Here is a 20,251-nt window from a genome sequence, read left to right as displayed (position 1 = left end):
CCATGGCAACGAGAACGTCTCACAGATGAGTGAGTGACGTGGTGGGAAGGACCAGAGGCCCCCCCGGTGGGCCTTATGGAGCACAGTGCAATGACATAAATTGTTAAGTGAGAGAAAAAAAAGAGGTCTCATCTGAGTCACTGTAATTTGAGGTTTTTTGTTATAGTAGCTTAACTTGAAGTCAAGGGAATACACTCTGTGAATATTCCAAATATGCTTCATATATTTTTCTGTATAAACATCTCTCTCCAAGTTTATTTCATTAATTTCAATATAAGGCAGTCATATAATTTTTATGAGTGCACTGTAGGTACTCTAATTAAAGAAGTAGCAGATGAGGTCACTAAAACATTACCTCCTTCCACATAGCTCAGACAAGTGAAGGTTCAAATATCAACCAGTAAGAATTAAGGCTTCAGAATAAATGAAATGGTAGTTCCAACTGAATTGTTATTAGCTATCTAATGAATACCCTCCAAATACATGGCATACCACAAAATCCCAGCCTGGAGAACACAGACAGAAATTTTGGTGATCTACTACCTCAAGAATATACAAAACCGGGAACTGTACAAAAATGAAAGCAATCACTGACCATTCACTCAAGAAAATGAACATCAAATTCCCTTTATGTGTAGTTAAGCTGATTAGTACAGAAATATGGTGAGTTGATGCCAAGATTTAAGGTCTTCGTGTATTTCAGGAATTCATGTATCAGTTTTGACATATGAGGACAAAGCAGTCCTGGTCAGCTTTGATTAGATTGATTTTAATTTCTCTTAGAAAGTAAAGTGGTAGAAAAGGTTCTAATCTTCAGTTTCCTGCCCCGTGCTTTATCCTCTGGGGTAAGGAAAAAGAAAAGGCAACAAAAGAGGAATTCGAAGCTAAGAGGAATCTGTCCAATGTAGAAACTTCTCAATGACAGACTGTCATTTTAGAATCACAGAATCAATCACAGGATGCCCTACTCTTCACTAACACTGAGCAATTTAGATCTTTGTGTTACATGAATATGAACAGATTTATGAAAATGAATATATATCATTTATGTGAGACAAAATGAATAACAGGATACACAAGAGAAATTGCAGTGATATGTGGTCTTCCTGAGGACAGCCTGCAATAATTATTTGATATATGAGAAATAATAGAAATTTTTACTGTGACACCTCTTTGCCCAATCTTAGAACATCTGCATGAATGTGAGAACTCGTGTCCTTGTGCCAGCAAAGAAATGCCAGCAATGTGAACACAGGAATGTAGAGAGTTTCTAGAACTAGCAGAGAAAAATCATCATTTTAAGCAACAAAATATACATATTATGATAAAGTAGAAGATTTATCAAATTTATTTCAATGTAAAATTTTATTTTCTGAAAAGAAACGGAAGATAAAAAAAAAATCAAGGGTACAAGTTACGATCAAGTAAAGAAGTTGGCAAATCCTTTCCCCAAAAAGTAACTATAAAGCTGTACAAAATTAACAAAAACAACTATTTCAGAATTCTGGAACTTGACCAAAAGCACACAACAATCTGAGCAGTGCTATGGCTGACAAACTGCTAAACTTAGGATAAGGAGAGTGGCATCCAGCCTTGAGCTGCTCCCACCCCTCTCCAGCTTCAACCAATACTCAGCTACTAGCAGGAAAGGTCAGGCCATGGGGACTGGCAGCTTCTCTGCCACAGCAGAAAGGGGACATTCAATTTGGACCACTAGGCAGTGCCCATGCCCAGTGACATTGTTGATGTGCATGACTGACTCGGAGCCAAGCAAAGAGAAAAGGCCAGCACCTCCAGTATGTGGCCAGAGTGGCCTCTACTAGACTGGAATGTGTGGTTGTGGCATGAATTTAGCCAGCTGAGGCTGCATGCATGTGCAGCACAGACCAGAGAGGACCCAGTCCAGCCACATACTCCTCTAGTGCTGTACGTATGCACGTAGGAGAGACACAAAGGAACCCAGTAACACTGGGCCAACTTGAAACTGGCCTGAGCTTTGCATGTTCTCCACTATCCACACCCAGATCCACTGGCAGGAGACAGAAATCTGTTGGCCTGAGGTGGTTGAGTACAACCCCTGTCCAGTCACTGATCAGCAACTAGCCTATGCAAAAACACGAGCAACTCCTAAGCAGTCAGTCTTAAAAAAAATTGAAAACAAATTTTAAAAAACAAACTGAGGGGCCGACCCCGTGGCTCACTCGGGAGAGTGCGGCACTGGGAGGGAGCGCAGTGACGCTCCCACCGCAGGTTCGGATCCTATATAGGGATGGCTGGTGCGTTCACTGGCTGAGCACGGTGCGGCCGACATCAAGCCAAGGGTTGCGATCCCATTACCGGTCACAAAAAAAAAAAAAAAAAAAAAAACTGAGCAGAAGCAGCAGTAGCCACTCACTGCAGGGGTAAGAGTTTTCAGATCATTTCCAGGCAAAGAACTCACACACACTTAATGAACAAACAAACATTAAAAAAAAAAAAAAAAAAAAACTGGGAAAAGCAACCATCTTGGGGGGCCGGGGGAATAGAGCTGCTACAATAACCTAAAATGTCCAGTTTTCAATTAAAAATATTATAAGACTTACAAAGCAGCAGGAAAGTGTGATCCATACTCGGGGGAAAATTCAATGGAAGTGTCCATAGATGTTAGATTTAGCAGGAAAAAATATTCAATGCAGTAATTATAAATTTGTTCAAAGAACTAAAGGAAACCATGTTTAAAGAATTGAAGAAAAGTATGACAACAAATTAAAAACAACAAATAAAGATTCTGAAGAAGGATATGAAAAATATTATTAAAAGAACTAAAGAGAAATCTTTCAGTTATAAATTACAATAAACGAAATAAAAAATTCACTACAGGACCCAACGCCAGATTCAAGATGACAGAAAAAAGAAACAGTGAACTTGAAGAAAATCAATAAAAATTATACAATCTGAAAATAGAGAAAAACAAGACTTAAAAGAAATGATCAGAAACTCACAGATCTGTACAATAACATCAGAGTTCCAACATACATGGAACAAAAGATCCAAAAGGAGAAGAGAGGGAGAAAGAGCCAGAAAAGATATTTGAGTAAATAATGGCCAAAATTTCCCCACATTTTCAAAATGGACAAATAAGCACCAGAAATGGCAATCATGTGGTTTGTAACAGAAGAGTTAAATAGTTGCAGGAAAGATCATATGATTTGTAAAACGAAAATACATGTATTTATACATATTTATTACCTGTTGCTTTATTGAAAAAAATGTAACCTCTATGGTAGCCCATATAAAAGTCCTATTAAGTTTAAAAGGACAGAAATCACACAAAAATTTTCTTTGATTACAACAGAATTAAATTAGAAATGAACAAATTATAGAAGAAAAAAGTTGGAGAACCTATACTACCTGTTTTCAGAACTTAGCAGAAAGCCACCATAATCAAGATAGGACTGGATTGATGAGAGGATAGGCATTTACCTCAATGGATAATAATTGAGAGTCTAAAAATAAATCCATACAATTATGGTCAACCATTTTCAGTAAAGGTTCCTTGACAATTCAATGAGGGAAATGAATGTCTTTTTAAGAAATAATGCTGAAACAATTGGATATTCACATGCATAAAAAAGAATTTAGACCCTTTCGTCATATTACATATAAGAATTAGCTCAAAACAGATCAAAAACTTAAATATAAGAGCTGAAAAAACTCTAAAATTTTTATAAAATGACATAGGAGAAAATCCTCATGACTTAATCTGAGCAAAGAGTTTTTAGATGTGACACCAAGAATGCAAACCACAAAAAAACTAATTGATAAATTGCACCTAATCAAAATTAAAAATGTTTGCACTTCCAAGGAAACCATTAATAAAATGGAAAGACATAAATAGGCTGGAAGAAAGTGCTTGTAAATCATATATCCAACAAGGGATTTGTATTCAGAATGTAAATATCCAGTATACAAAAAGAGCTCTTACAACTCAAAGATACGTAAACAAAAAACAATTAAAAATGAGAGTTTCTCACAAAACTAAACATATCATTACTATCTGATCCAGCAGTCACACTCCTTGGTATTTACTCAAAGGAGTCAAAACCATGTCCACACAGAACCCTGCACATGGATGTTCAAGCAGCTTTATTAAAAACTGTCATAATTCAGAAGCTACCAAGATGTCCCGCAGTAGGTGAGTGCATAATAAACTGATACATCCAGATGATGGACCACTATATGGTGCTAAAAAGAAATGAGCTACCAAGCCATGAGAAAACACGGAGGAAACTGAAAGAAGCCAATCTAAAAAGGCCACCTACTGTGTAATTCCAACACTATGGCATTCTAGAAAAGGCAAAACTATAGACATTTAAAAGGATCAGTGATTGCCAGGGATTGGGGGGGAGGGAAGGATAAAGAGGTGGAGCACAGAGACTTTCAGGGCAGTAAAACTATTTCGTATGATACTATAAGTGGTGGATACATGTCATTATATATTTGTTCAAACCCATAAAATGTCCAACACCAACAGTGAATTCTAACGTAAACTATGGACTGTGGATCATAATGACGTGTCAGTGTAGGTTCATCAACTGTGACAAACGCACCACTCTGGCGGGGGATGTTGATAATGGGAGAGGCTGTGCATGGGGGGGAGGCAGCAGGTATAGGGAAATCTCTGTACCTTCCTCTCAATTTGCATGAACCTAAAACTGCTCTAATATATAAAGTCTTTTTAAACATTGAGGAAAATTTTTGAATAAATATTTTACTGAAGAATGAATACAAATAGACAATAAGAACATGAAAAAGATCCTCAACAACACTAGTCATCGGGAGATGGGAATTAAAACCCCACTGCTCTAGGATGGCTGTAATCAAAAGGACAGACCAGTGTTGACAAGGGTGTGTAGTAACAAGAAACCTCAACCCTGTTGCTGGGAATGTAAAATGATAAAGTCATTGTGGACAACAGCTCTGTAGTTTCTTAAAGTGTGAAACACAACTTCCCATACAACCAAGAAATTTGATTCCTAGGAATCTATCTGAGGAGAATAAAAACATATGTCCATACATACAAAGACATTTATGTGACTGTTCATAGCATGTTATTCATTATAGCCAAACACTGTAAACAATCCAAACGTTCCTCAACTAGTTAATGGATAAACAAATGTCTAGCTATACAACAGAATACTATTCAGCAATAAAAAGAAGCAAACTACTGATATATGCTACAACGTGGATGAATGTCAAAAATACTAGGATAAGTGAAAGAAGTCGGATATAAAAACCTGCATGTTATATGATTCTATTAATATGAAGTATCCATAAAAGGCAAATCTTTTTTTTTTTTTTTTGACTGGTAAGGGGATCGCAACCCTCGGCAAGGTGTGGTCTGCACCACGCTCAGCCAGTGAGCGCACCGGCCATCCCTATATAGGATCCAAACCCGTGGCCTCGGCGCTACCAGTGCCGCACTCTCCCAAGTGAGCCACGGGGCCGGCCCCATAAAAGACAAATCTAAAGAAAAAGCACATCCATGTTTTCCTAGGTTTGGGGTTTTGAATGGGGGATTAATCGAAAACAGGCATGAGAAACTTTGGGGGGTGATGGAAATGTTCTAAAGCTTGCTTATGATGACATTTGCATGAGTCTACAAATTTACTAAAAAATCACAGAATCATACACTTACTGAGGTATGTAAATTATACTAGGGTACTTCAAAAAGTTCATGGAAAAATTCATATTATCTTCTGATTCTATTTTTCTGTGAACTTCTGAAGTACCATCAGAACTCAAAAAAGCTATTTAAAAAACAAGCAGTGTTTAGTCTGGCAGTTAAAATTTGGTAATGTTAGGCAATAGGCAAACAGTGAATGAGTATAAGAGTAAAAAACAAAGAGGAAGAAAAAGGGTCCAGAGACAGAAAATTAAGAAGAAAAGTCTGCTTCAACATGAAGCAATGTGTGATGTATATGAATGGCTGATCCATTCACGACAGACTGGCTTTGCAGGCTTGGATCTTCAGGAACCAACATATATAAAAGGAAATGTCTGTAAGATTTAAGTGTAATGGGATTATGCATGTGAATTTAAAGCATCCGAAATTATTTTAACACTTTACATAAACTAATAATGCTGTAGTCATCAGCAATGTCTCTGGATATCCCTCCGAGATCTCACATTTCAAATAATAGAACTAGCATTATATTTAACTCCTAGTAACAAGGACTGGGCTACTCATGCACAGACTTAATCATTTACTAACTGTTGGGAGACACTCCTCCATGGTTCTCCTGTGCTCCTACATGTCTTGCCATAAATTCCTGGAATGTGAGACTCTGACTGCTCTTTATGTTGGCCATTTCTCAAAGTTGTGTTTATAGTGAATAACCATGAAGGATGACGTGATATCTGTCCCCAAACCAAGAGCTTGCTTATCAGTTGCTATAAAGCCCTGGGTTCCCCAGGTTTGGTGTTCCTGTGTGTACAGGCATCCATCCGTGCCCATCTGTGTCCCACCTATGAGAACTGTATTTCAAGGAACCAATGAGACCCTGCTGACACTCTGGCTACTGCTTTTGCTGTGAGTAATATGTCTTTTATCTCTGACCCAGGAGTCTTGTGCCTTCTGTCTGTATCCATGAAACTATGGCAAACTAAATTTGTTACCTTGAAAGTAAGAGTACAATCTCTGATTCCTTAAGAGATTTTAGCACTTTACTCACAGCATATTTTACCTAAAGATGGGGAGAAAAAAGTCTAAACTTTAAAGCCTGATATCCACTACACCTTCAGGATTTTTATTAGCCAAATCCTATCGCTCACTCCCATGAACAGATTTTATAAAATCTGTATTTGTATTGCTATGTGGCCTACATATTTGTATTGCTATGTGTATTATAAAGTTAAAAAGAAACCAAGAATTTTGAAATTTAATTACAAAATTAATTCTATGATGAAGAAAACATTAGACTAGATTCAGTAACCTGTTAAGTTTTCAGTTCAGCTAATTCCACCTGCTGGGATAAGAGGCCTTGATTAGAAAAGTTCTGAAAGATCCTTCAGGAAAACCAGAGTGAGAGTTCTAGCACTCATCCAAGAATAGTAGCAATGAACTAAGAAAGGGTATAGTCTTTGGACAAAGACAACTAGGTTAAATGATAGTTCTATCACTTACTTGCTGTGTGACCTTGGTTATGTTCCTTAATCTCTCTCTCTCCTTCAGTCTCCTACTCTACACAATGGGGACTAAGAACTATATCGCCATCATAGTTTTATAAAGATGGAGGCACATCTGCGTGTAGTGCTGTATCTTGCCCTGGGTACACTCCTTAATTGCTGAATGCTACTCAGCCTTGCTCAGGAAATGACCATGAAAGCAGGTATAGCTCACCTGTGGGAGGTCAGCACTGCAGCACAACCTTCCTGAACCTCCTTCATTATTGTTTGCCACAGGTATCGTTTAGAGCAGGGATCCATCCCGGAGCTGGGCTCATCCTGAAGGAAAGAAAACATAGTGATGGACATTTGGAGAACCCACATAGGAATATACACACTGATAAGTGAGGCCAGACCATGACTGAGAGAAAAATCCCTGTTCTAGCTCTAACATGTACCTCTCCATTAGCTTTATTGCACTTTGCTCAACAACATCAACATAACAGAGGAAAATAAGTGTAATGAGTCAGTGCCCATCTTCCCCACTCACACAGAAGGCTTTCTATGAGGCTGACTTCTTCCTTGTTTCACCTAGATTACTGAGGTGATCAGCACAGTTGAGAGGTTTGGAAGAAGCTTGGAGCAGGGAAAAGAGGCCATGGACCATATGAACTACTCTATGGAATCCATCAGGAAGCCCACTCACGAGCAACTTGGGAGGCCTCTCTGAAGACCCCCTAACAACTGGCCCACTGTACCACACATGCTGTGTATATACCTCACTGTCCCCTTCCATCAAGCCCGCTTCCTGAGTGCCCCCACAGAAGGCAAATGCAAGTGTCTCATGCAGACAAACAGCACAACTCTGTGGAATTAGGAGAAGGCACAAAAATTCAAGCATTTTAGGGCAACACCCTAAGAAGAACAAATGGGAAGCTCTCAGCACCCAGCCTGATTTTCTGGGATTGAGAGAAAGCATACAATTTTAAGAATTTCTCTCCCCATACCAAGAGTGACCAAGTGTGGAGCAGGCACATCTATAGGAAAGGTCTGAGAGAACCTCAGAATTCCTAGTCTGGCTGATGGGTAAAGATGTTTCTCTCTCAAAGACAGTCAGTAAGGACTGGAAGAAATGACTGCTTTTTCAAATGTGAATACAGTAATGTTAGACTTTGGGAAACTTAAAAAAAAAGAAAAGAAAAGAAAACATCACACCACTGAAGGAACACAACATTCCAGTAACTGACCCCAAAGAAATGGAGTTCTATAAATTGCCTGATATAAAATTTGAAATAATTGTTTTAAAAAGCTTAGTGAGGGATGGCCAGCTAGCTAATTTGGTTAGAGCATGGTGCTGATAACACGAAGGTGCAGGGCTCTATCCCTGTTTGGCCAGCTACCAAAAACAAAAAACAAAGCTCTGTGAGCTATAAGTGAAGACTAATAAAAAACTCAAAAAATCAGAAAAAGGATTCATGAACTAAAGAAGTTGTTTAAAAAATAGATAGAGATCATAAAAAAGAACCAAATGACAATTGTAGAGCAGGAAAATACAATTAATAAAATAAGAAATGCAACAGAGACTATCAAAAGCAGGCTTAAGCAGATGAATCTGTGAACTTGAGACAGGTTATCTGAAATTATCCAGTTAAAGGAGGGAAAAAATATAAATAAATAAAAAGAAATGAAGAAAGCCTACAGGATTTATGGGACTCCTTCAAGAGAACATGTGCATTATGGAATTTACAAAAGAAGAGAGAGACAGAAAGGGGCAGAATGCTTATTTAAAGAAATAATAGCTGAACATTCTCAATTTTGGGGAAAGACATAGACATCAAAATATATGAAACTCAAAAGTTAAAACTTCAAAGAATTCTTTCCCAAGACACACTATGTAATCAAACTGTCAAAAATCAAAGACAAAATTCTGAAAGCAGCAGGAAAAAAAGAGTCTTCTCATATGCAAAGGGAATAGCCATAAGGCTATTAGTAGATTTCTTGGCAATAATCTTGAAAACTAGGAAGCAGTGGGAGGATATATTCAAAGTAATGAAAGGAAAAAATTTTTTAAAATCTACAGCCAAACAAAAATATTTCACCCAGCAAATCTTCCCTTTAGAAATGAAGGAGAGATAAATAATTTCCCAGACAAACAAAAGCTGAGAAAGGCCATCACCACTCTACTTGCCTTACAAAAAATGCTAAAGAAAGTTCTTCAAGCAACAATAAGAGAATGCTAACGAGTAACATAAAAATATATGAAATTATAAAACTCACTGGAAAGATAAGTTTATAGTCAAATTCAGAATACTCTAATACTTAGTGGTGGTATGTAAATAACTTATAACTATATTATTAAAGGTTAAAAGACAAAAATATTTAAAATAACTACAGCCACAATAATTTGTTAATGAATACATGACACAAAACCTGCAAATTGTGACATCAAAAACATAAAATGGGATAAAAAGAAGTAAAAGTAGATTTTTGGTATGTGATCAAAGTTAAGTTATTATTAGCTCAAAGTAGACTTTTATAACTACAAGATATTTTATATAGCCTGATGGTAAGCACAAATCAAAAACCTATAGTAGACACACAAAAGACTAATAGAAAGAAATCAAATCATACCAATATAGAAAATCATCAAATCAAAAGGAAGACAGCAATAGTGGAAGACAAGAAAAAATAATCTAAAAAGCAGCCAGAAAATTAGCAAAATGGCAAGAGTACATCCTTACCTATCAATAATTACTTTAAATGTAAGTAAATAAAATTCTCCAATGAAAAGACATAAAGTGAATAAATGGATAAAACAAGACCCAAGTATATGCTGCCTACAAGAGACCATGTAATCATTAAGAACACACACAGACTGAAAGTGAGGTGATAGAAAAAGATATTCCATGGAAATGGAAACTCAAAGAGGTCATGTTATTATATTTTTATCAGACAAAGAAGACTTTAAGTTGTACACTGTAAAAACAGATAAAGAATGGTATTAAATAATGATAAAGGGATGAGCTCATCAAGAGGATATAACAATTGTAAATATCTATACACACAAAGTTAAAGCAACTAAATATATAATGCAAATATTAACAGAACTAAAGGGAGAAAAAGACAGCAATACAATAATATTAGCGGACTTTAATACCCCACTTCCAACAATGAAGAGATCATCCAGACAAAAAATTAATAAGAAAGCAGTGTACTTAAACTACACTTTAGACCAACTGAACCTGTTATATACAGAATATTCTATCTGACAGGAGCAAAAAAAATGCATTCTTCCCTGGGGCACATAAAACATTCTCCAGGATATACCGTATGTTAAGCCACAAAACAAGTCTTAACCAATTCAAGAATACTGAAATAATATCAAGCAACTCTTCCAACCACAATGGTATGAAACTATAAGTCAATATGGAGAACAACTGGAAAATTCACAAATATGTGACAATTAAACAACACCCTCCTGAGCAACCAATGGGTCAAAGATAAAACAAAAAAGCAAATCAAAGAATATATTGAGATAAATGAAAATGGAAATACAACATACCAAAACTCATGGGATGCAGCAAAAGCAGTTCTAAGGGGTAGGTATATAACAGTACCTGCTTAAATATAAAAAAAAGAGGGGAGAATTATGTCATCAAGGTAGTGGAACAGATGATTACTGGTATCTCACCTTCCCACAAGTAACCAATTTACAACTATTAAAAAGCAAAGACTGCCAATATCAAACCACTGGAGCTGGGAGAAGAGGAGGAGATACTCATGGAGTTCATAACGTGCAAGAGGCAATGGTGAGAGGGTATAGGTATGATGCCTATTGTTCTGAGCCAGTCTGGCACAGAGGCAGGGACTAGCTGTTGCACACAGATCAAAGCTGGAAAAAGCCACAGCAGCACCCTTCATGTAAAACTGCTTGGAGTCTGCAGGGGAGAGGAGTGCTTTGAGGCACACCATACCAGCCCATGGGCCATAAACACCACTGGCAGGATTCCCCAGGGCCCACATAGGAGAAAGTGGCCACAACTAACTGGAGAAAAGAGCCTCCCAGAGGCTGGTGAGTTATCACAAGGAACGTGTACATGGCCTGCCCCACAGGAAGTGGATGGACTGCAGGAGAAAGGCTGGTCCCCCAGGGGAACGTTGAGTGCAGCATGGGCAGCTGGTCTCAGTGGAAATTGGTTGGGGAAATATGTTGACACCAAATGAAACAAGCAAAGCATCAGCAATGGATGCAGAGGAATAGCAGATCTATGAAATGTCTAGCAGAGAATTCAGAACAACCTTAAGGATGTTCAGGGAGTCACAAGAAAATACAGATAGAACATTACATGACATCTGGAAAATAATTCAGGAGCAAGATAATAAACTTGACAGAGGAATAGAATCAATTTAAAAAAACAGAAATTCTAGAAATAAAGAATATAATATCTGAATTGGAAAAGCTCAATAGGAAGCTCCAATAGCAGACTTAATCAAACGGAGGAAAGAATCAGTGGGCTTGAAGATGAAACACATGCAATTATCCCAGACAAACAAAAGCTAAGGGGATTCACCAATGACAGACCTGCCTCACAGGAAAAGATAAGGGGAGTTCTTCAATCTGAAAGAAGAAAATATATGAAGGTAAATAACTCAGCAAAGTAAGTCCACAGACAACGTCAGAATACTCCAATGTCCTAAGGGGGTGAATAAACCACTTACATCCTCAGTATGAAAACTAAAGGACAAACATAACAAGACACTAGCACATACAACAACCATATAAAAGAAAGACAATTTAAAATGGTGTATCTTGAAATAACAAACTGTCAAAAAGTGTGGTGGGGGGGGGCAGCGATGCCAAAACATACAATTGACTTTTGGTTTTTTTGTTTTTTTCCTTAGATAGCAGGAAAAAAGATAGATAGTTGTTTTTTCCTGTTATTAGTCTAAAACCATTTGTTATAACACATTTTCTGTAAGCCTCATGGTAACCATAATACAAAAACTTAGAAGAGGCATACTAAAAACAAATAGTGAGAAATCAAAATGTAAAGCTAGAGAAAACCATTCAACCACAAAGGACAGTAAGACCGGAGAAAAAGGAAAAAGGGATCCACAAAACAACCAGAAAAAAAAATAGCAAAATGGCAGTAACGAGTACCTATATATCAATAATAACCCTAAAGGTAAATGAATTAAAGATACAAAGTGACTGGATGGATTATAAAACAAGAACCAACAGTATTCTGTGGACAAGAAACTCACTTAACCAATAAAGACACACACCAGCTGAAATTGAAGGAATGGAAAAAGACATTTCATGCAAATGGGAACCAAAACAGAGCAGGAGTATCTATTCTTGCATCAGATAAAATAGACTTCAAGCCAAGGAAAGTAAAAATATATATATAAGATAATACAGGTCATCATATAATGATAAAATGATCAATTTAACAGTATGTAACAATTCACCCAACTCCAGAGTACCCAGCTATATAAAGCAATTATTCAACCTGCAGAAGGAAAGTGTTTGCCAATCATACATCAGACAAGAGGCTAATATCCAAAATATATAAGGAACTTAAATTACTCAACAACAAAAAATAAATAACCCAATTAAAAAATGAGCAAAGGGCCCGAACAGACATTTCTCAAAAGAAAAAATACAAATGTCCAACAGGCACGTAAAAAATCGCTCAACATCACTGATCATCAGCGAAATGCAAATTAAAACCACAATGAGATATTATCTCATTCCAGTTAGAGTGGATATTATCAACAAGATAAAAAAAAAATAACAAATGTTGGTGAAAATGTGGAGAAAAAGGAACTGTCTTACATTGCTGGCAGGAGTGTAAATTGGTACAACTACTGTGCAAAACTGTATGGAATTTCCTGAGAGAACTAAAAATAGATCTACTTTATGACCTAGCTATCTCACCAGTGAGTATACACCTAAAGGAAATGAAATCAATATATCAACCTGTACTCCCATGTTCATCAAAGCACTATTGACAATGGCCAAGAGATGGACTCAGCCAACACATCCATCCACAGGTGAACTATTCATCTATTAAAAAAAATGATATCCCATCATTTGAAGCAACATGGATGGAACTGGAAAACATCATGAAAATATTTACAAGCCATATACCCAGTAAGGGATTACATCCAAAAAATATAAGGAATTCATACAAGTAAATAGCAGAAAAACAAGTAACCCAACTAAAAAATGGCCAAAGGGCCTGAATAAAAATTTTGGAAAAGAATACATGCAAATGGCCAACAGGTATATGCAAAGGTGATCAACATCGCTAATTACGAGAAAAATGCAAGCCAAGACCACAATGAGAGATCACCTTCTAGTTGTTAGAATAATTATTATCAAAAGGACAAAACATAACAAGGACGTAACATAAGCGTAGGCAAGGATGGGAGAAAAAGGAACCCTTGTATACTGTGTGTGGGAAGGTAAATTGGTGCAGCCATTATGAAAAACAGTATGGAGGTTCCTCTAAAAACTAAAACACATTACTACTATATGATCTAGCAATCCCACTACTGAGTGTATATCCAAAGGAAATAAAATCAGTTATCTGGAACAGATGTCTGCCTTTTGATGTTCATTGCATCATAATTTACAATAGCTAAGATATGGAAACAATGTAGGTGTCCCTCAATGGATAAATGAGCAAAGAAAACGTTTTTTATATATAATGTATCTTATTATTCAGCCTTAAAAGGAAGGAAACCCTGCTGTTTTCAACATGGGTGAACATGGAGGACATTGTGCTAAGTGAAATAAGCCAGACATGGAAAGACAAATACTTCTTTATCTCACTTACATATGCAATCTTAAAATGTTGAACTCATAGAAACAGAGCAGGAGGGTAATTAGCAGAGGTCAGGCATGGGGAAATGAGGAGATGTTGGTGAAAGGGTGCAAAATTTCAGTTTGCAAGATGAATAAGTTCTGGAGACCTAGTTACAGCATGAAAACTGCTATGGTTTAAATGTTTTTGTTCCCTTCACAATTCATGTTGAAATTTAATCCCCAACGCAATGACATTTGGTGGTGTAGCCTTTGGGAAGTGACTGAGACTGAGAAGTGATTGAGACTGAGGGCTTTGCCCTCATGAGCGGAATTAGGTGCCCTCATTAAAGAGCTTGATGGAGGGAGTTCATCTCTTTTTGCCCGTCCAACTTTGTCCATGTGAGGACACAGAGTTTCTTCTCTCCAGAAGATGCAGAGTTCAAGGAACCAACTTGGAAGAAGAGATGGGACCCTCACCAGACACCCGATCCTGCCAGCACCTCTATCTTGGACTTCCCAGACCCCAGAACTATGAAGAATAAATTTCTGTTCTTTATAAATTACTCAGTCCATGATATTCTGTTATAGCAGCACAAACAGACTAAAACAGAGACTACAGCTTAAAATAGTCTTGTCATATATTGGAAATTTACTAAAAGGGTAGATCTTAAGTGTTCTCACCTCACACAGAAAAAAAAATTGTAACTATGTGAGGTGATCAATATGTTAATTAGCTTGATTATGGTTATCATTTCACAATGGATATGTATATTAAAACATCATGTTGTACTCTTTAAATATATACAATTTTTATTTGTCAATTGTATCTCAATACAACTTGGGGGGGGAAGTTAGAATGTATCTTCAAATCAGATTGGTTCTCCTTCATAATCTGGTTAGGTAAGCCAAACTTGATGTTTTAAAAATGGATTTTTCAACCTCCATAAAATTTGATATCTGTTGGCTAATAAACCTTCTGCCAGAAAAGTAAAATGGCGTTAAAGACCGAGATACACAAAATGGTGCCTGAGAAAGTTTCCTGGAAAACCCCCACCCAGGAAAAATCCCCTAGCTGCCACGTCACCTTCCCACGATGCAATTTTGCCCGCCTATGAGAAAGTCCCAGCTCAGCTTAAACCCCCCCCCCTCGCTTCCCTCCCCTTCCTTCTTAGCCAATAGGAACAGTCCAGCTCAGCCTAGCTGGATATAAAAGGTCCAGCCCAACTCTCCCTGCTGCTGCTCCCACTTTCCAGAGGGCAGCCTGCGTGTTCATTTTGCCCGCCTAATACAGTTCGGTTTAGTCCCTGTCTCCTGGTGTGTCTTATTTTGAGCTCGGGCTGGGGTTTTTCTTTTCATTGTTGCCGTGACTTGGATGGGTTTCCCCACCCCTAGTGGGTCCCCATCCGTTTCTCTGCCCATGGCCCAGAGCCCACACCAGTGATGACACTCAGCCCAGCCCTTCTTCCCGATCGCCAGTGGCACATCCAACACCGGCCTTCTAATTGGTGAGTCTTCGGATTACCGCTTTCATTTCTCTCTCTCTCTCTTCGGGACTCTGCCGGGTTAAGCAGGGTCCGCCCTTTCCCTGCCCTCTCATTCGCTGCAGGGTTTCTCGTTTCTGCCCTCCAGGCACTGACAAGCTCTGGCGCTGGGTGCCCCAAAGCTCTATGACCCTCTAGGTTCCCTCAACCACCAGAAACTGGTGACAAACGCTTTCGGTGGTTTAAGACCGCTCAGTACCCCAACCGTAGCAGGTATGCCCCTTTGAGTCCAGTACTTCCTCCTCCATTCTCATGGGGGGTGCCTCGTCTCCCCTCTAAAATGTCTCCTGACTAATCTTCACACTTTGGGTCTGACTCCAGCTATTAAGCCAAACAAACTTGTTAGGTTTTCCACCCAAGAATGGCCCAACTTTAATTTAGATAATCAAAACAGGTGACCTCCCTTTGGGTCCCTCAACCCTGCCATTCTATGAGACTTATGTAACTTCTGCAAGCAATCAGGAAAACGGGCTGAAATTCCCTATGTCCAGGCTTTTTCTTACCTCTGTTCTAACCCTGCTTTATGTGCCACCTGTGCCCCAAAACAGGTCTTCTTAGCTTCTAAGCCTTCTCTGCCCACCCCTCTCCTCCCCTTCCCCTGACTTTGACCCAGCAGATGAGCCCCCCCCATATTGGGGACACACTCCTCCCCCACTCCAGCCGCCATCGGCTCTTCCTGCCCCTTCTGCCCCTCTCGCACCACCACATCCTTCCAGCCCCCCCCATACACGATCCCGAGCCCGTGAAACCCAGCCCACCCTTCCAGCCCTACCTCCACTTTTAGCTCCTCTCCAAGAGGTGGCAGGAGCGGAGGGTATCGTTAGAGTCCATTCCCTTTTTCCATGACTGATCTTTCCCAAATCGAGAAACGCTTGGGTTCCTATACAACTAACCCAGTTGTCTACACAAGCGAATTCCAATACCATTGCCAGGCCTATAGCTTAACTTTCCATGACGCCCACACTGTCCTCACAAATTCATTATTGCCAGAAGAACATAGACGAGTCTGGCTAGAGGCCAGGGCACATGGAGATGAAGTCCATCAAACCACGCCCGCTCACCCCATCGGGGCACAGGCTGTCCCAGAAGCTGACCCTCATTGGGATTATAACACCCCACCCCCCCATTGGCCCTCCGTGATCAGTTTCTTACTTGCATAGTGGTGGGGCTTAAACAGGCTGCACAAAAACCTGTTAATTATGAAAATATCCAAGAAATAATACAAGATAAAAATGAAAATCCTTCTTCTTTCTTAGATCGCCTCACTAAGGCTGTTTTACAATATACTAACATAGACCCAGAGACCCCAGAGGGAAGACAACTTCTCATGACCTATTTCTTTAACCAGACTTCCCCTGACATAAAGGGCAAATTAAAGAAACTGGAAAGGGGGCCCCTTACTCCTCAAAATGAAGTACTGGCTGCCGCATTCAAGGTTTACAATGGCTGAGACAATAAGGCCGAACGCCAAAAGTACCAACTACTGGCACAGGCCTTAAAGGGGTCCATGCCCTCACCACCAAATGACTTTTCAAGGGGCCCAACCACACCAAAGGGACCCCCGGGTCCCTGCTTCAAGTGTGGTAAGGAAGGACACTGAGCACGATCATGCTCCAACCCCAGGCCCCCAACAAGGCCATGTCTGAAATGCCACACTCAGGGTCACTGGGAAGTGGATTGCCCCGGCCTCCATAGGGCGACTGGACCTATCTCGAATCCCACACCCAGCCTTCTAGGACTGGCGTTGGACAACTGACAGGGCCCAGGGCAGCCTCTACCTACGACAGCACTCACCACCACCAGGGAGCACAGGGTACATCTCGCAGTTGAGGGCCACCCCATTTCTTTCCTCCTTGATACCAGTGCCACTTTCTCAGGATTAATGGAGTTTTAGGGACCTACCTCCTCTTCTACACTGCCCATTGTCGGAGTAGGAGGCAAAACCATTTTCCACTAAAAACTCCGTGGACAACTTGCTGCTTCGGGGACCATTCCTTTGCTCATCGGTTTCTTGTGATGCCACAATGCCCAACCCCCTTGTAAGGTCGAGACATATTGGCCGGGTTCCAGGCCTGCATCTCTTTCCGCCATACCCTTCATTGCTCTTACTGGTCGCCAGAGCGGCCCAACCTCCAGATGAACCAAATCCCCCCCACCACTATCCAAAGTTAATCTGCAAGTTTGTGATACTTCAACTCCCTCTTTAGCCCATTGCCAACCAGTTCGATTCTCCCTCAGAGACCCCCAATATTTCCCTCACCAGGCCCAGTACCCTCTTCCAACCAGCAGCCTGCTAGGGTTACAACCAATTTTCAATGAGCTATTAAGGAAGGGTTTCATTCGGCCCACAAACTCCCCCTCCCAACACTTACCAGATAGTCCAAGGCTTACGCATCATTCCTACCTGTTTCACTGATCCCTCAACTTATCAGTTATAGCCAAGCAGAAATTATTGTCCTAATTAACCCCCAGAAAACCAAAAGTGTGCAGTCTTTCTCCCCTTAGTCACTGGGGTCTCCCTAGCCTCCTCTCTAGTGGCCATGGGACTAGGCACAGGGGCTTTTATCCACTCTGTAGACTCTACTAGAGATCTATCCCCAAAACTCCAGGTGGCTGTCGAGGCTTCAGCAGAGGCCCTGACCTCCCTACAATGCCAAATCACTTTGATAGCCCACGTAGCTCTCTTCACCGCAGAAAAAGGTGGCACCTGCATGTTTCTCAATGAAGAATGCTGTCACTACATCAACAAAACAGGAACGAATTCGCGAGGTGTCTTGGGTGTCCATCAGTCAATTTATCTTCCAAGAGAACCTGCCCCACCAGATGGTGAGGACACGTCTCCTATTTTTCCTCCATGCCCTCCAGGAGGACAGTTGGTTATCCCTAACATCCAACAAGTGGAAGACATATTTGAGGGCCTCAGTTACCTTTGGCTCCAAGGGACATTCCTCACCTTCTCAACAGAAGAAATTATCATCTTCAGCGCCTGGGTTTATGGTCTCTCATATTAGACTAAGCAAACCTTCCTCCCTTGCCTCCCAAGTCCCCCCCCTTCACCCCTTCTCAGCAGGAAGTAGCCAGAGATGATTGCGATGCCCTTCTCCCAATCTAAGACCAAAGAGGGAGGAATGTTGGCTAATATACCCTCCACCAGAAAAGTAAAATGGCGTTAAAGACCAAGATACACAAAATGGCACCTGAGAGAATTTCCTGGAAAACCCCCACCCAGAAAAATCCCCTAGCTGCCACGTCCCCTTCCCATGCACGCAATTTTGCCCATCTATGAGAAAATCCCAGTTCAGCTTAAACTCCGCTCACTTCCCTCCCCTTCCTTCTTAGCCAATAGGAACAGTCCAGCTCGGCCTAACTGGATATAAAAGGCCCACCCTGACTCTCCCTGCCGCTGCTCCCACTTTCCAGAGGGCAGCCCGCTTGTTCATTTTGCCTGCCTAATACACTTTGGTTGAGTCCCTATCTCTTGGTGTGTCTTATTTTGTGCTCAGGCTGGGGTTTTTCCTTTCAATATCCCCTAGAAAGATGTGTGATATATATATATTTAAAAAAGGGCTTCATTTACTTAGAAATATCAAATAAATTAATATTTCTTGGAATCTGAATCCTTCTCCTTCAATAAACATGAAAGCATCTCTTATTAGAACCACTTTTGAGAAAAATCTTACAAAACCGCATGATGTATTTCTGTACTTTTTGTAGTCAGGAAGTACTAAACACATTTTTCTTAAGAAAAATGTGGGATCATCAACTTCCCCGCAGAAAAACACAGAAGGAAAGTAGTGGGGAGAAAAAAGGCACCGAACAGAAAAGTAAAGACCTGTTCTTTTCTGCAAATCAAGTGATATATGTGTACTAGTTATGAAAATAAGTAAATAAAAGGAATGATCATGCATTGTTCTGTAAGAGAGTTGGATGTGTATTTTTTAATTTTCTCGATTCCTGCCTTGATGTCAGCTCCAAGAGTCACTTCTTGTCTCTCTGTGGAGAACTTCAAAGGCCCTTCAATGCATCTCTTTAGCCAATGCTCAGAACTGTCACCATCATCACAGTCCCTGATGCTTACTGTGAGTTTATCGCATGCCACGCACTGGGCTATGTGCTTAATGTGAAGCATTTCATAAACTGCTTTCAATGGCTGCGTGAGACAGACACTATTACCAGGACCATTTTCAGATGAGGAGAAAACAGGCATAGAGCATGCAAGGTCACATGCCAGGGAGTTGCAGAATCTGAACCTGGTCAATCAGGCTCCAGACTCCCTACTTTGACTACTATGCCACATTCCTGGGCATCCAAAAGGAGTAAGAGCAAGAATATATAAAGAAGAGTAACGTGACGGTCTGCAGTGAGTGGAGACATGGCTCCAGAGCAGAGGTCACTTCATCGGACTTAGGAGGGGCACTGGGCAAGGCTCGGTGTGGGGAAATTCTGCTGAAAGTAATGAACACCCAAGTCTTTTTAACTCTTCTGCACAAGCCTGTCTCATTTTGAAAGGAAAACGTAGTTTATAAACTACAAAACTGTATGAATGTTCGTTTTTATTGTCAGATTCTAGAATATGAAACTATGCAACAGACCTCGATTTCAGACTTTGCAAAAGCAAACTTAGAGTAAGTAAAAGAAATATTAAGGTGGGTTTCCAGGAGAATACCAGTAAATTATGTGGCCATTTTTCCAGCAAAGACCTTCTAAATCCCTATTAACTCCCCCACTTAAATGCAGTTTTCAGTTGATA

At 39.9% G+C, this 20,251-nt stretch overlaps 1 protein-coding gene across 1 annotated transcript in view; it reads right to left on the bottom strand.

Annotated features, from left to right (window-relative positions):
- The window catches only part of ABCA13 (ATP binding cassette subfamily A member 13), a 446,769-nt gene that overhangs the window by 31,027 nt on the left and 395,491 nt on the right, over positions 1-20,251 (bottom strand). Inside the window, exon 58 of the mRNA XM_063086601.1 lies at positions 7,382-7,485. Within this exon, the coding sequence (XP_062942671.1) occupies positions 7,382-7,485 (104 nt within the window). The remainder of the gene's footprint in view (positions 1-7,381; positions 7,486-20,251) is intronic.

The sequence above is a fragment of the Cynocephalus volans genome, chromosome 2 (genome assembly GCF_027409185.1).
Source record: "Cynocephalus volans isolate mCynVol1 chromosome 2, mCynVol1.pri, whole genome shotgun sequence".
In the NCBI taxonomy this organism is placed as follows: Eukaryota; Metazoa; Chordata; class Mammalia; order Dermoptera; family Cynocephalidae; genus Cynocephalus; species Cynocephalus volans.
This window is presented reverse-complemented; position numbering and strand designations above follow the sequence as displayed.